General features: G+C 34.6%; 1 protein-coding gene across 8 annotated transcripts in view; it reads left to right on the top strand.

Moving 5' to 3' along the window:
• Positions 1-17,127, top strand: part of CNTLN (centlein) — a 337,157-nt gene that overhangs the window by 247,096 nt on the left and 72,934 nt on the right. For all 8 annotated transcript variants that reach the window (XM_032300118.1, XM_032300117.1, XM_032300115.1 and 5 more), the window contains 2 exons: positions 488-581; positions 685-908. In XM_032300118.1, coding sequence (XP_032156009.1) covers positions 488-581; positions 685-908 — 318 coding nt within the window. Of the gene's footprint in view, positions 1-487; positions 582-684; positions 909-17,127 lie in introns of those variants that run through there.

The following is a 17,127-nucleotide window of genomic DNA, read 5'->3' as shown; positions in this document are numbered from 1 at the left end:
TTGTCTGCATATAATAGTGAAGAGTATTTGAGAAAAGGACCTATATTTTCGGAGAATGTTATTAATTATTCACATTTTACTTTTGTTACTATTACCGTATTTACTCCTAAGTTTTTAAGCTATCCCTAGATTAAATTTCTACTTCTTTGGAGTTGATTTTGTATCTGTATCTTCTGCCTGCTAGTTTAAGTTCAGTGTATATAATAAGTTCATTTGTAAGTTCTTGGTATCAGTTATAGAATTTTATTATCTAGAGTTTAAGAAAATATTTTTTTCAGTTTTTTTTGTAAGAGGCAGTCATGCTATGTTGCCCAGGCTGGTCTCAAATGCTAGCCTCAAGCAATCCTCCTGCCTTGGCCTCCCATAGTCTTTTAAAAAACTTCTGCATAAATAATTTTATTTTTAAGTAAAGGTATATTACTTATATCAGTTTACTTGATGTTGTTATTGAATAATAATACAATTTTTATGAAACCTTCTAATTTAGGACTATTTTCGTGGTAAGAATGCCAAAAAAACAATTTTTCAAAAGAAGAATTGTAAGATGCAAAAGAATTCACATACAGCAGTTCCTACTAGAGGTAAGAATGTGTATGCAGTTAACAATATGTCTTTTAAATTTTAAATCTAATTTTTAGAAGATTAGATTTAAATTTTAATAATTTTAATATTATTTTTATATAGTCAACAGAGAAAAGTACAAAAATATAACTGCCCAGAAATCAAGTAGCAATATTATTTTATTACGAGAACGGATTATATCCTTGCAACAACAAAACAGTGTACTTCAGAATGCCAAGAAAACAGCAGAATTGTCTGTTAAAGAATATAAAGAAGTTAATGAAAAACTCCTCCATCAACAGCAAGTATCTGATCAACGATTTCAGACAAGTAGGCAGACAATAAAGGTAAAGAGCACTTCAAGATTGAATAATAGTATACTATATTGTAAAAGTAGATCTTTTGTTTTGCATATATTGTTCATATTTGTGTTAGACAGGCCTATGAGTTAAAAAAAAATTACTAGACTTCTTTAATAAGGCCCATATTAAAGGCTAACTAACATACACGAGGGAGGGAAATCCGAATCAAAAAGACACTTTACTAGCATTCCTGTTCCACTTAGTTTTTCTCATCTTTGAAATATTTTTATCTATTCTATATTGTGTTACATCTTAGCCTTTAAAAGCAGGCTTCATACATACATATAGCTTACCCATTTGCCTATGTTTAAAACTTTGTGTTTATGATAAGCTATATTATTAAATTAACATATTCCTCAGTTAATCTTTGCCTAAATACTAGCATAAAATATGAGGATTTTAATGTGAGTATCTGTTTTAATGTATTCAAATAACCTATCCATGGTTCTTTTTACTCAGGCAAATGGAGCTTTCTATAGCAACTTTATTCACATTATACCTCACTCCTGGTAATGTAATCTTAAAGCACAGGTTTAACTTACACTTCGAGATAAACTTAAAGCAAATGAAAAAGGAAAGATTTTTTGTTTTTTAGGTCTCCATTCTTTACGGTATTTGCTTGTGAAATGAATGATTTGTTAGAAAATTGTCATTTTGCACAGAAAAAATTATTTCATTGTTTTAGAAAACAATCTTTAAATCACTATCATACATAATTTTAAATTATTCTTTAATTCTCTAATTCTAATATCTAGTGCTTTGATTCAAACATTATGTCTAAACATCTTAATGGTGAAGGATTAATCCAGTTAAGAATTGCGTTCTGACTTTATTCCCAGAGTAGCCGTATACCCAAACGTTAACTGCATTCCAAACTTAGACTAGAAGTTTCAGGCTTGGCCCTTGGAAATATGGCAGTGGGATACTAGATGAGACTGAGCTCTGTGTTAGAATTTAGACAAAGCCACTGACACCACAGCCACTGTATAGAAACTACATTTCCCAAAATGATTTGATCCCTTATACATTTTACTGGCTAGAATTTTCTTTTCTTCTCTTTAATACTCTTTGTCTCTCTTTCTTCCCTTTCCTTTTCCTCTCTGCTACCCTTCCTTTCTTTCTTCTGTAGTTAAATGACATTGTTTTATAGCACCATGATACTATAAGCTATATACATTCCTAAGTTTTTTGTGCAAATAGCGAAGTGACATGAAAGAACATTTTTTTAAAAGAAGAAAGAAAGCATTCTTAACTTTAATTTTTCAATCTTATACAAAAAACATTTGAACTTTTCAGTTTCTCTTAAATAATATACTGGACAATTGGCTTTTCATGAGAGTAAATTCTTATATTGTTAGAGGAAAGTTGTAAAAGATTAGTGTTGTTACAAAAATTATTTTCCTAATTTTCTTTGGAACAGGAATTTTCTCCACTGAGAGTTTGAAAAGTAGTGGTATGGTTACTTCTTGGGAGTTCCTTAAATTGCATACACTGTGAGAAAAATAAAAATAGTACACTAGGGATTCAACTAAAAATCTGTGTTAGATATACTTTTTTGCCTTTTTCACAACCAATTTTAATTTCCTTTCTTATAATAAGGTGCCATACTGAGTAGTATCAATTAAGAAAATCCACATTTTAGCAGAGATTTCAACTACTTGCAAAGAGAAAATTAGGAGGTATAAAAAGCACTTCAGTTACTGCATGGTTCATGTGCATTTTAGAGAGAGTATGGTATGGGTGATCAAATGAGTTACTTTAATATGAATTTCTCCTTGAAGCTACCCTCAATTCTAGCTGTTTTAAATCTCATCTACTCCAAGGTAAAGGTCATACTGTTGTTATATGTTATAGGTGTAACTTGTATTTCATTGTTATATGTTATTTTTTAATGTACATTTTCTTTAGATGATAGAAAGGTCGAAGAACATCTAATAATTAAAAAAGTACTTCAGGAAAAGATAAGAATCAGAATTTAGAAATTTTCCATCTCGAAAATCGCTATGAATTCAAATGAATGTAACCAGTGATTAATTAAAATTAGATTTCATTTGCATATTCTGTACATACGGAGAAATAACTGATATGATAACTAAACTTAGAATTCTCTACTGATAAAGTAACTTCCCAAATATTGCATAGATACAGACAAATTATCTTTAGTTAACACATTAGTATAGTCTTTGTGAGCTCTATTATAATAAGCACAGCTTGGGATGGAAGATGTCAAGATCTCAGTTTCTCATTTACTGAGAAATTTTTCAGGTTACCAACCTGAGGATTTGGTTAGCATCTGTTGATTTCTGTGACATTTTTAGTAATGGAACTTAGGAAAACAGATTAAATTTAGTCTTTCTTTTCCTGCCTATTTATGATAGAATTCCTATATGCTTGGCAAATACTTTATTTCATATCTGTATCTTGTGATTTTAAAACCCTCAACATTTATTTTTTATTCCAAAGTATTGAATCAGGCATCAATAGGTTTTGAACTTATAGGCCTTGAATTTATTGTGCATTAATAACTAATATTTAAGACAGATTTCAATGTTTGGGCAACCTCCATACTAAAGATACTACTTTATATTCAGGAAAACTTTTCAAAGATTTTCAACTTTTTCATATGAAAATTAAAAGTACCATTGTTTGTTAGGAGGTTGATAAGAGAAACACAAAGTATACTTTTTCCCCTATCAGTTTCATTGCAGTGTGTTTTAAACCATTATAGAATTTCCTTAACAAGGCTTAGAATAAGAAATTTGAACTGTGTAAGTGAAACCACTAAATTTTGGAATAAAAATTTTGACCAGAATAATAGATTTTTTACATGTTTGGGCTGAGCTGTAACTTTATTCTTTTTTGTTTGTTTGTTTGTTTATTTACATTTTGCCTGTTCTCAAGGTATGTATGACATATAGATAGTATTTTGCAATTATGAGCTAAGTAGTATGCTATGTAAATGGCAAAGATTTATGATTTCTAAAAGCAGGTACTGTAAATGTTGTTGTAAAATATTCTGAATCTATTTTGAAATACACCGTAGTCCTATACTAAGCATTATTCTATAGATGGAAATATATAAATAGGCATCTGCTATTTTCAAGAAAAATTAACTATAAATCTTTATGCTTTATATTTTATACATTTGTTTAAAGTATGTATACATTGCCACAGTTGTAAAGATATGAGTAAAAACATGCTAGCCCTATTCTTTAGAGTTTCCTTTTAATATGAGAAAAATCTGAAACACAGCAATGTTTAATTTTATAGATTTATTTATGTTTCTCAAGTCATACACTAATTTAGACAAAAAGTAGTAAAAGAATAATATTTTATCAGACTAAGCATTCAAACATGAAAAATTAACTTTGTTTTCTATAAAGGATTTTAGCAAAGCTAAGAGATACACAAAAATATAAAGCATGTATAAGAAATGCCCTTATACCCTTAAAAAATTAACATTTTGGGATATATTCTTCCACTGTATATTTTAAGGATAGAAAATGTGATAAGTAAAGCAAAATTTTTATTTAATCATTATCTAAAGCCCCATTTTCTTCCGCTCATCTCTGGAGACACTTTCATGAGTTCATGCTAATTTTCCAATTATTTAAAAAGTTGTGTACACATATGTACATTGATAAATAATATATAGGACTATTTTTATCGTAGCATAGTTTTTTGTTTGTTTTTGAGATGGAGTCTTTTTCTGTCACCTAAGCTGGAGTGCGGTGGCGCAATCTTGGCTTACCGCAACCTCTGCCTCCCAGTTTCAAGCAATTGTCCTGCCCCAGCCTCCCGAGTATCTGGGACCACAGGTGCTCACCACCACACCTGGCTGATTTTTGTATTTTCAGTAGAGTCAGGGTTTCACTATATTGGCTAGGGTGGTCTTGACTACTGACCTTGGGTGATCCACCCACATCAGCCTCCCAAAGGGCTGGGATTACAGGTGTGAGCCACTCTGCCGGACCTTGTAGAATTGTCTTTGTGTATTTCAAAATCAATTAAATTTGATTAAATAAATATGTTACATTATATTTAATCATTATTCATGGACATTTGAGTTTCCAATTTTTTTTGCCTTTACAGACAATTCTACATTGAGTCTCATTGTATGTATTTCCTTGTGTTCATTGAGAGAAGTTCTCTTAAATAAAGAACAATTCCAGAAGTAGAATTGTTGGAGGATATAGATTGGACATTTAAATATTTATTGTCTTTCAAATTGGTTCTAGCAGTTTTCTCTCTTATTACAAAACTTTCAGCGTGCCACTTCTCATATACTCACCAATACTCGATATTGTCAGACTTAAATGTTTATAAATCTGCTGGTAAGATATATGTTATTTAAAATTTTTAAACTATTTCTTAATACTCTATTCTCATTATTTTACACAATAATTCACTGGATTGTTTGTATGCAAATTGACCTTATAAATACTTGTCTAGAGCCAAATGATAGAATTGCTGATATTCAAATATGAACTAGAATTTAAATGGTTTCACATAGCCCTTAATGGCCTTCTGTCAACATATTTTCAACAATTTTTACTTTTAATTATCTTGAAAGTCAACACTACATAGATTGCTTTGAGTCTGTTCCTTCATAGGAAAGGCCAAAGATTTTATTAAGAATTTCTTTATAACTTACTACAAATTGATAACATACCCAGACTGGAAATAATTTAGATATTTTTGAATTAAAAAAATTAAAAGTTGAGTTATAATTAACAAATTATAAAATTTACCCTATGCAGGACTACAATTCAGTGATTTTTAGTATATTCTCAATGTTGTACAACCATCACTGTCTAATGGCAGAACAGTTTCATTATCTCAAAAAGAAATTCCATACCTGTTAGCATTTATTCCCCATCCTGCCCCAATCCTATCATTTACCAATCAATAATCTACTTTCCATCTATATGGATTTGCCTATTCTGAATATTTCTTATAAATGGAATCATATAATATGTGACCTTTTGTGACTTGCTTCTTTCACATAGTGTAATGTTTTCAAAGTTCATTTATATTGTAGCCTGGACTCTATTCTGTCACAAGATGCTTTGGGTGTTGCCTCACCAGCCAGAAACCTCTGTGGCCAGTGGCACCTCTGTTTGAGTTTTGCTGGTACCCACTGTGCTGGTTCCACCCACTTAGCCTGGCAGGGTGCGCTTGGCTTGTGCTACCAGCCTGATCCCATGCCCACTGAGAGCAAGCCAAGCTCAGAGCTTCGAGGGATGTGTGAGTGAGCAAGTGTGGGGTCTGGCCACTGCCCATAGCTGAGTGTGCCGTTGGCTGTGGTGGGGAGGGCAGCTACAGGTGCTGGCTCTGTGTGAGGCTGTGGCTGGACTAGGACTGCTGCAAGTGGGTTCTAGCTATGGCGCTGGTATCTGGATGTGGGAAATGTGGTGGCACCCGAAAGCTCGGAGACACCAGCAACCTCGAAGCCCCGAGGAGGTGGCAGGGGATAGCTACGGGTCTCTTGTGCCCACAGCTCTGCAATTGGGGGGTGGGGGGAATGTTTCAGCTAGTTCAGTCCCATCTCCTTTCTCTGGCCTGCAGCTCCCAGACTGGCCTGGCTTGCTGTGCTTCCCGTCACATGGAGTAGCTGACGCTGGCAGAGGGTGGGAGGGCTATAGTGTTACAGCTCTGGCTTGGGGAGTCCGGAGGTCTGAGCCTCCAGAAAGGTCGCTGCTCTTTACTCCCACAGTCTGATGAACAGGATCATGTCAGTGCTTGCTGCTCAGCAAGCTGGCCTGGAACATGTTACAGCCCCTTACCTCCTGCTCGGAGCTGGGCAAGATGGCCAGGAAAGTTTTATAGCCTTCTTCATGCCCACTGTTCAGTGAGTCCCAAGTTCTTGTCCCACCTCCAGGAAGAATGAGGTTATGGGGATAGGAGAGGAGACCTGAAGTGGGTGGCTCCTACCCGCAGGCAGGTAATCCCAAGATGTGGCCGAATCACAGGGTTTTATGGACTCAGAATGAAGTGCATGCTTAATGATCTATGGGTGGGCCTGGAAAAACCACCATTTGGCTGAAAGACATCAAGGAAATTCTCACTCTGGGTCATAGATTCGACCTGGAACTGACAGCCTGGTTTTCAGACTTCAGGATGTCTTTTGCTTGAAGATTGTGTTTCACCAGGGACTCACCCTTTCCTGCCTAGGAATTTGTCTGCCTCTTGCCACTCTCTCTTTCTTTTAATGCCTGAATAATATTCCATTGTTATGTATATACCTCATTGCCTATCCATTAATTTACTGATGGACATTTGGACTATTTCTGGTCGTTTTTTTTTTTTTTTTGACTATTCTAAATAATGCTGCTGTAAACATTTGTGTAGAAGTTTTCTGTGGGGATGTATGTTTTCATTTCTCTTGGGTGTATACCTAGGAGTGGAATTGCTGGGTCATATGGTGATTTTACTGTTAGCCTTTAGAGGAACTGCTAGACTCTTTTCCATAGCAGCTATACCATTTTACTTTCCAATCAGCAGTGTATGAGAGGTCTGGTTTCTCCACACTTCACCAACACCTATGACATGCCTTTTAGACTCTTTTTTCTTGAGTCAATTCCAGTAGTTATGAATGGTGCCATTTTCACCTAGGTTACATAATTTGTTGGCATACAATTTTTTATAGTATCCGATTGTAATCTCCTAATTGTTATGAAGTTTGTAGACATGCCCCTGTCTTATTCCTGATTTTAGTAATTTCTAACTTTTCTCTTCTTTTCTTGGTCAGTCTAGCTAAAGGTTTGTGGGGTTTGTTGCTTTTTTTTAAGAACCAACTTTTGTTTCTGTTAATTTTCTTTATTTTTTAATTACTGATTTATTTCATATATTTCTGTTCTAATTTTTGTTATTTCCTACTTTTACTTTTGGTTTAGTTTACTCTTCTTTGTCTATTTTCTTAAGGTGGAAGTATACATTATTGATTTGCACACTTGCTTATTTTTAATATAGGTTTACAAGTGTAAATTTTATTCTAAGCACTATCTTAGCATGACATCCTTTAAGTTTTGGTATGTTGTGTTTTGATTTTTATTTATCTCAAAGTATTCTCTAATTTTTAAATTTATTTTTGATCCATTATTTAGGAAAGTATTGTTTAATTTTCATAGATTTGTGAATTTTTCAAATTTCCTTCTGTTAGTGATTTTCAGTTTTATCCCATTGTGACCAGGGAACATACTTTCTATGATCTTAGTCTTTTTAAATGTATTATGACTTTCATGGCCAAAGGGTAAATCCTGGGGAAGGTCATGTGAGTACTTGGGAAGAATGTATATTCTGCTTTTGTTGGGTTCAGCGTACAAATTATCTATTAGGCCTATTTGGTTGATGGTAATGTTCAACTCTTACATATCCTTGCTGATTTTCTGTCTAGTTTTCTATGAATTATTAGTCTCTCATTATTACTATTTTTTGGTAGTGATTTCATTAATTCACATATGTTACAATTCTCTCATTTAAGGCCTTTAATTCAGTGGTTTTATTATATAGACAAAGTTGTACAACGATCACTAAAATAAATTTTGAACATGTTTATTACCTCAAAGCCTTATCATTTTTTAAATTTTTACTTAAAAAAATATAGTGTATATTATATATATATATATGTTATTATATATATATATATATATATACACACACACACACACATACATATATATATGTTATTGCATTTTAGGTTCTGGGGTACATGTGCAGAACATGCAGGATTGTTGCATAGGTACATACATGGCAGTGTGGTTTGCTGCCTCCATCCCCCCATTGCCTATATCTGGCATTTCTCCCCATGTTATCCCTCCCCAACTCCGTATGCCTGCTGTCCCTCAATGTAGTTTTGATTTGCATTTCTCTAATGACCAGTGATGATGAACAGTTTTTCATGTTTGTTGGCCTCATATATGTCTTCTAGAGAAAAGTGTCTGTTCATATCTTTTTCCCACTTTTGAGTGGGTTTGTTTGTTTGTTTCTTGTAAATCTGTTTTAGTTCTTTGTAGATTTTGGATATCAGCCCTTTGTCAGATGGGTAAACTGCAAAAATTTTTTCCCATTCTGTTGGTTGCCGGTTCATCTAATGATTGTTTCTTTTGCTGTGCAGAAGCTGTGGAGTTTAATGAGATCCCATTTGTCTATTTTGACTTTCGTCGCCAATGCTTTTGGTGTTTTAGTCACGACGTCCTTGCCTATGCCTATGTCCTGCATGGTTTTGCTTAGGTTTTCTTCTAAGATTTTTATGGTGTTAGGTCTTATGTTTAAGTCTTTAATCCATCTGGAGTTAATTTTAGTGTAAGGTGTCAGGAAGGAGTCCAGTTTCTGCTTTCTGCATATGGCTACCCAGTTTTCCCTACACCATTATTAAACAGGGAGTCCTTTCCCCATTGCTTGTTTTTGTGAGGTTTTTCAAAGATCAGACGGTTGTAGGTGTGTGGCATTGCCTCTGAGGCCTCCGTTCTGTTCAATTGGTCTATATCTCTTTTGGTACCAGTACCATGCTGTTTTGATTACTGTAGTCTTTTAGTATAGTTTGAATTCAGGTAGTGTGAGGCCTCCAGCTTTGTTCTTTTTGCTTAGAATTGACTTGGCTATGTGGGCTCTCTTTTGGTTCCATATGAAGTTAAGGTGGTTTTTTCCAGTTCTGTGAAGAAGGTCATTGGTAGCTTGATGGGGATAGCGTTGAATCTATATTGCTTTGGGCTGTATGGCCATCACGTTATTGATTCTTCCTAACCATGAGCATGGAATGTTCCTCCATCTGTTTGTGTCCTCTCTTATTTCCTTGAGCAATGGTTTGTATTTCTCCTTGAAGAGGTCCTTTACATTCTTTGTTAGTTGTATTCCTAGGTATTTTATTCTCTTTGTAGCAATTGTGAATGGCAGTTTGTTCTTGATTTGGCTCTCTTTAAGTCTGTCATTGGTATATAGGAATGCTTGTGATTTTTGCACATTGATTTTGTATCCTGAGACTTTGCTGAAGTTGCTTATCAGTTTCAGCAGATTTTGGGCTGAGATGATAGGGTCTTCTAAATATACAGTCATGTCATCTGGAAATAGAGACAATTTGACTTCCTCCTTTCCTAATTGAATAATACCCTTTATTTCTTTTTCTTGCCTGATTGCTCTGACTAGAACTTCCAATACTATATTGAATAGGAGTGATGAGAGAGGGCATCCTTGTCTAGTGCCGGATTTCACAGGGAATGCTTCCAGTTTTTGCCCATTCAGTATGATATTGGCTGTGGGTTTGTCACAAATAGCTTTTATTATTTTGAGATACATTCCATTGTTACGTAGTTTATTGACAGTTTTTAGCATAAAGTGCTGTTGAATTTTGTCAAAGGCCTTCTCTGCATCTATTGAGATAATCATGTGGTTTTTGTCTTTGGTTCTGTTTATGTGGAAATGGGAATTTTATCTATAAGCCCCTGACTGGGGCTGCTACCTTTCTTTCAGAGATGCCCTTCCCAGAACATAGGAATCTAGAGAGGAAGGCAGTCTGGCTACAGTGGCTTTGCTGAGCTGTGGTGGGCTCCACCCAGTTAGAACTTCCCAGCAGGTTTGTTTACATTGTGAGGAGAAAACCTCCTACTCAAGCCTCAGTTATGGGGGACACCCCTCCCCCCACCAAGCTTGAGCATCCCAGCTGGACTTCAGATTGCTGTGCTGGCAGCGAGAACTTCAAGCCAATGGATCTTAACTTGCTGTGCTCTATAGGGTGAGATCTGCTGAGCTAGACCACTTGCCTCCTGCCTTCAGTCCCCTTTCCAGGGGAGTGAACGGTTCTGTCTCGTTAGTGTTCCAGGTGCCACTGGGGTATGAAAAAAATTTCCTGCAGCTAGCTCAGTGTCTGCCCAAATGGCTCTCCAGTTTGGTGCTTGAAAACCCGGGCCCTGTTGGCATAGGCACTTGAGGGAGTCTCCTGGTCTGCGGGTTACGAAAACCACGGGAAAAATGTAGTATCTGGTCCAGAGTGCACAGTCCCTCAGGGCTTCTCTTAGCTAGGGGAGGGAGTTTCTGGATCCCTGCCCTTCCTGGGTGAAGCAGTGTCCCATCCTGCTTCCCACTTGTCCTCCATGGGCTGCACCCACTGTCTAACCAGTCCCAGTTAGATGAGCTAGGTACCTCAGTTGGAAATATAGAAATCACCCGCCTTCTGCATTGATCTCATTGGGAGCTACAGACCGGAAGTGTTCCTATTTGGCCATCTTGCCAGCCACCTCCTTAATGCTGGAAATCCCTACAGGATGGGATGTTTCTGCATGTGTTTATAGTTTTGATATTCAGCTCAGCTTTAGTGGATATGTTTTTGTCTGTGGTAGTTCCTTGACAGGTAGTTCCTGTCTTTGGAGAGCATTGGTCCAGACTGTTTTCAGTTTGCTTTTGTTACCCCTCAGTACTTAATATTTATGTTCATTCTTAGAGTTAAGGATTCCTGACCCACACTGAAAAATTCATATTTCAAACCCACATGAGGTAAAGTCACAGACATAAACATTCCCATTAGAGATAACTGAAAATTTTTGTACTTTGCCCTGGTTCCAATCAAACAGACAAACTAATTTATTACCTTTTTGTCCTAGCAATATTTTTTAGTCTACCCTTGAACTGAAGTTGCAGCCCTCCAGAGGATCCTCAGATTGGGCCTCTCTAGCCCAAGGTCAAAGTTTCAGCTCCTGCTCCCACAATTCCTGAGTTGCTGGCCCTGGTGATTTCCATGCAGCGGGTGCTACCACACCTCCAGTCACATGCTCGCTGCTTTGCTGCTGGCTGCTCTCCAAAGGTGGCTATGATCGAAGCCCTTGAATAGCTCCTTTTTTTTTTTTTTAAGATTTTCAGCAATACATCAAAAAGAATATTTGATGTCATATATTTTCTAGATTTTCTACATGACACAGAGGGTTTTCAGGTTATATTATCTTCCACATTGCCGGTCTTTAGATAGTTTTTAAAAATTTTAACTGTATTTCCTGTGAAATACGGTAACAAAGATTGAACAAAATATTTAAAATTTCATGAGTAAAGAGTACAGTGGGTATATTATAGCCTATAAATCTCACATGAACTTTCAGTGGCTGTTTTCTTTTCTAAATTAATTAAAACAACAGAGACAAATCATACTAATAACAGTTCAGTACTATTCCAATTCCTTTTTTCCTCTTAACATTTTTATTCACTTCATGATTGTGTGTATTTTGTGGCTAAGGCAGTTGAAACTACAAGATTTAAGGATTGATAATTGAGAATACTATTGCCCTTAGTTGGAGTAAGCCAGTGTTGGGGCTCTCAATGGCAGACTTATCACATCTGTACCATAGTAGTCATCTTTTCTTTTGTCTCAGATTTCCAAATTTGGCTGCATAGTAACTCCTTAAGATCATTCTTTTATTCATCAAGCATCGATTGTGTACCTTCTGTGTGCTAGGATCCATGAAAGATAATGGGAACACAACAGAGAACTAGACACAGGTATGGTTTTACTCTCATGGAACTTATTTGTGGTATGAGACAGAATATAATAGCCATGCAACAGAATAAGTAAAATAATTAAAGATTACAGAGAGTGCATTGTAATTACGGATAAAGGGAAAGAAAGGTTAGATCAACCTTGGTCAGACAATGGCATTTCTGAGAAGGTGACATTGACACCAAGGCCCAAAGGATAAGATGTAGTGTAACAAAATAGCAGAATCACTTTCAGGTTTCTTAGGAGTCCTCTTGCACTTTTCAAGCTCATGAGTACACTGCCCTGCAGTACAGAGGAAGGATAATAAATATTACTGGAGAAAAGTTACTGCAGACAGATTATGATAATAGTGAGAATAGCTAACCTTTATGTGCTTACTATGTATAGGGCATCTTCTAAGCAATTTATGTGGATTCATTCATTTAATTTTCACAACATCCCTTTGAGATAAGATAGTGTTATTATCTTCATTTTACAGAAATTAATATGGATAAGTTCATATGCCTACTGAATGACTACTACTATATGCCTTCCCAAAAGTTTATTTTGATTTGTTATATTTGTTTTTTGAAAAAGCTGATTTTATTTTTCAGTAATGAGATTAGGTTATATTAGCACAGTGGAAACTTTTGCAAACAGTATTTTTCTTATTTGATTTTCATAACCTGTGACGTATTCTCATTTAAAAAATAATTCAGTTGAGATTCAGAGAGTTTAGTTAACTTGTTCATGTTTACTTCACTAGTTTGTGTTAGGTCTGTTGCTCAAATTCTGGTGTTCTGATTCTAACTGTTATGCCGTCTTTACTATGCAATGTTTTAAATAAATGCATTCTCTAGGTCACAGTAATATACAATTATAGAAAGGAAAGTTATTTTAGTGTTCTAGAATCAGAATAGCACACATAATAAATGGTTAAAAACTTTAATCATTGGATGATCTTTATTTTCTTTTTAAAAAATATATATTTATCCATTAATTTATTCCAGCTCATTCCTTGAAAGATTTGAGGCAGTTATTATCTATTGTCATGAGTTATTTTTATAGATTCTTTGAAAATAGAAAAATGCTCTTGAACTATCAGATATTACATATTTGGCTTTGTATATTTATATAGATGTTTTAAATAAAAATACCACTTTTTAGTAATAAATAAAAACAAATCTACTGGCCGGGTGCAGTGGCTCATGCCTGTAATCCCAGGACTTTGGGAGGCTGAGTGGGGCGGACAATGAGGTCAAGAGATTGAGACCATCTTGGCCATGGTGAAACCCTGTCTGTACTAAAAATACAAAAATTAGCCGGGTGTGGTGGCACATGCCTGTGGTCCCAGCTACTTGGGAGATTGAGGCGGAAGAATTGCTTGAAGCCAGGAGGTGGAGGTTGCAGTGTGCTGAGATTGTGCCACTGCACTCCAGCCTGGTGACAGAGCAAGACTCTGTCTCAAAAAAAAAAAAAAAAAAAAAAAAAAATCTGCTTGAATCTCATTATATGAGCCAACAGTGGAAGTAGACAATAAAAATATACGTAAGCGGATTCATGGTAGCAACACCTTATTTATCTGAGCTTGTCTTTTCTCAACAATGCTAATATGTAAGACCGCTTAGCTATAACGGAAGTTCCCTGAGTCTCCTTAAATATAACAGAAGCTCCCGTTGATAGATTCAAGAATTGTTAGCAGAAGCTATTGTAGACTGTGGCAACAGTTTTAAGACATATTCCCTACAGCTGTAATTTTTGCCTAAGGTACACATGGAAACATTCTATAATTAATCATCTCCAGAACAAGGGATATTACACTCTAGAGTGTATAAATAAAGTATTTGAGTATGTATTTATATTTTATATCAAATGAAATTTAAGACATTGAAAAACATTTTTATGACACTTTAACTGTGCAGAGCATTTTCACATGCTTTCACAATTTGAGAAATACAGAATATCCATGAGTTAATTGGATAGGAATTATTATCCTGTTTTTATACAGAAAAAAACCAGACACTACATGGGTAAATGACTTATCCAAGGGTCACGGTTAGTAAATGGTAAGTCTAAAACTTGAACCTTGTATTTTGACTGTAGAGTCATCTTTCTCTAATCATCCTGCACAGATTTTTAAGAAAATAAAAATACTGACATATTTTACATTTTACCCCTTTTAAGAATAGTAGATTTTTTAAAAAATTACGTTTAAAATATAATAATTTGACTTCAAAAATTTTAGACTCCCATACAGTTATGGTTAGCCAAGCAAAAGAATTTTAATGCCCTTACTAGTTTCATTTGAATGGACATTTAATATTTGGCAAAATATTCAACTTCAGAACACTGTGAACATATATGCTGAAAACTTACCATATTGTATTTGAATTGATTGTTCATCTCTGAAGAAAGTATGAAGTTATTGATGTCAACTTGTATATTTAATCTTTATTTTCTAGTCTGATTCTACAACATTTAAATATACCTAATATAAAATAAAGAATCTCTTCTTCTCAGGTGTGTGATTTTCTATATCTTCTAAAATTCTCCCTAGACTCTTTCTGAGAATCATATTCCTTTTCCAGTCTGTGTTATAATAGCTTACTTAAGATTTCCTAGAATAAACTACTCTTTTTTTTTTTTTTTTGAGACGGAGTTTGACTCTTGTTACCCAGGCTGGTCTTAAATTGTCACCTATTAGGAATTAATATTACAAAAATTACCTATCTTTTAAATCATACTGTTTATCTGAAAACTCTCTAGTATTCTGTCACACCCCTTATTACCCATTTTAAAATTATTGATACATAATTGTTCATATTTATGGGGCTCATGTGATATTTTGTTACATGCATACAGTGTGAAATGTATGCATTGTATGAGTAATTGGAATATCCGTCATCTCGAAAATTTGTCATTTCTTTGTGTTGAGAACATTACTGATCTTCTCTCCCAGCTATTTTGAAATGTACAATAAATTCTTGCTAACTGTAGTTGCCCTACTGTACTATTGAACACCAGAGCTTATTTCTTCTATCTAACTGTATTTACGTACACATTAACCAAGCTCCCCCCTCACCCCCAACTCCTGACTACCATTCTACTCACTACCTTCATGAGTTCAATTTTATTTAGCAGCTACATGTGAGTCAGAACATGTGATATTTGCATTTTTGTGCCTGGCTTATTATAATGTCCTTCAGTTACACCCATCTTGTTGCAAAGGACAGGATTTTATTCCTTTTTCATGGCTAAATAGTATTCTATTGTTTATATATATCACATTTTCTTTATCCATTCATCCGTTGTTGGAGAACTAGATTGATTCCATATCTTGGCTCTTGTGAATAACGCTGCAATAAACATAGGAATGGAGATATTTTTTTGACATACCGATTTCATTTCCTTTAGCTATATACCCAGTAATGGGATTGTTGGATCATATGGTAGTTCTGTTTCTAGTTTTTTTGAAGAATCTCCATACTGTTTTCCATAGTGGCTGTACTAATTTGCATTCCCACTAATAGTGTATAATAATTCTCTTTTATCTACATCCTCACCAGCATCTATTAATTTTTGTCTTTTTGATAATAGCCGTTTTGACTGGAGTGAGATGATATCTCATTGTGGTTTTGATTTGCGTATACGTGATGGTTAATGATATTGAACATGTTTTCATATACCTTTTGGCCATTTATGTCTTTTTTTTAGAGAAATGTCTTTTCAAATCTTTTACCCATTTTTAATTGGATCATTTGTTTTTGCTATTTATTGTTTGAGTTATTTGTATATTCATGTTATTAATCCTTTTCAGATGGATACTTTGCAAATATTTTTTCTCATTATTTAGGTTGTCTCTTTGTTGATTGTTTACTTTGCTGTGCAAAAGCATTTTAGCTTTATGTGATCCCATTTGTCTATTTTTGTGTTTGTTACCTGTGCTTTTGAGATCTTACTCAAAAAATATTTGCCCAAGCCAATGCCCTGAAGTGGTTTTTCCCAGTGTTTCTTCCTAGTGGTTTCACAGTTGTGGGTTTTATATTAAGTCTTTAATCCATTTTGATTTATTTACTCATTCCTGAGACTTCAGTGAGCCATTAATGAACAGACCTAGGAACATTTTTTAATGTGTAGAAGATTAAGATCTGTACCCAGCTACATCAATTACTAGGTATAACACCTGAAAGAATCAACATGTTTTCTAAGTGATTAATTCCTTATCTTTAAAAAAGTTAAAGATCGAACAAATATTTCCTATATTTCATAGGAAAACTATAAAGCATCTTATTGAAGCACTTCTGTGCATGCTTTATGATACTGATAACTCATCTGCAAAACTATTCCTTTACATTCTACTGTGTAAATAGTAGAATTGCTGGCTTTTTGTTTTCCATATTAAATAATTAGTTTTAAGGTAAAGTTATTTTCATCCTTATGATGATGATGATCTTTTATAAATGTGAGAGACCCCGTGCTTTGAAAAAATGAATGAAATGAAGTAAATCTACACCTGGAGAAATCGGGGGAAATAGCAGACTACTAGAGACAAAAAATAAAATTTAGCAAGGCACTAGAAAAAGAAATAAAAAAAAAAAAAAAACAAAAAACAAAACAACCCTTCAATGGAATGAATGAATGACAGTTAAATTGTCAGCCAGCATGCTAAAAAATATTTGTAAAGCACAAGAAATTACAAGTGGTCCGATATTTTTGAAAAGAACCATACAGAGTATTTAGAAGTGA

This window comes from Sapajus apella, unplaced genomic scaffold (genome assembly GCF_009761245.1).
Source record: "Sapajus apella isolate SASKATOON/1434 unplaced genomic scaffold, GSC_monkey_1.0 scaffold42, whole genome shotgun sequence".
Classification (NCBI taxonomy): Eukaryota; Metazoa; Chordata; class Mammalia; order Primates; family Cebidae; genus Sapajus; species Sapajus apella.
The sequence above is the reverse complement of the archived record's forward strand: the minus strand, read 5'-3'. Positions and strand labels throughout refer to the sequence as shown.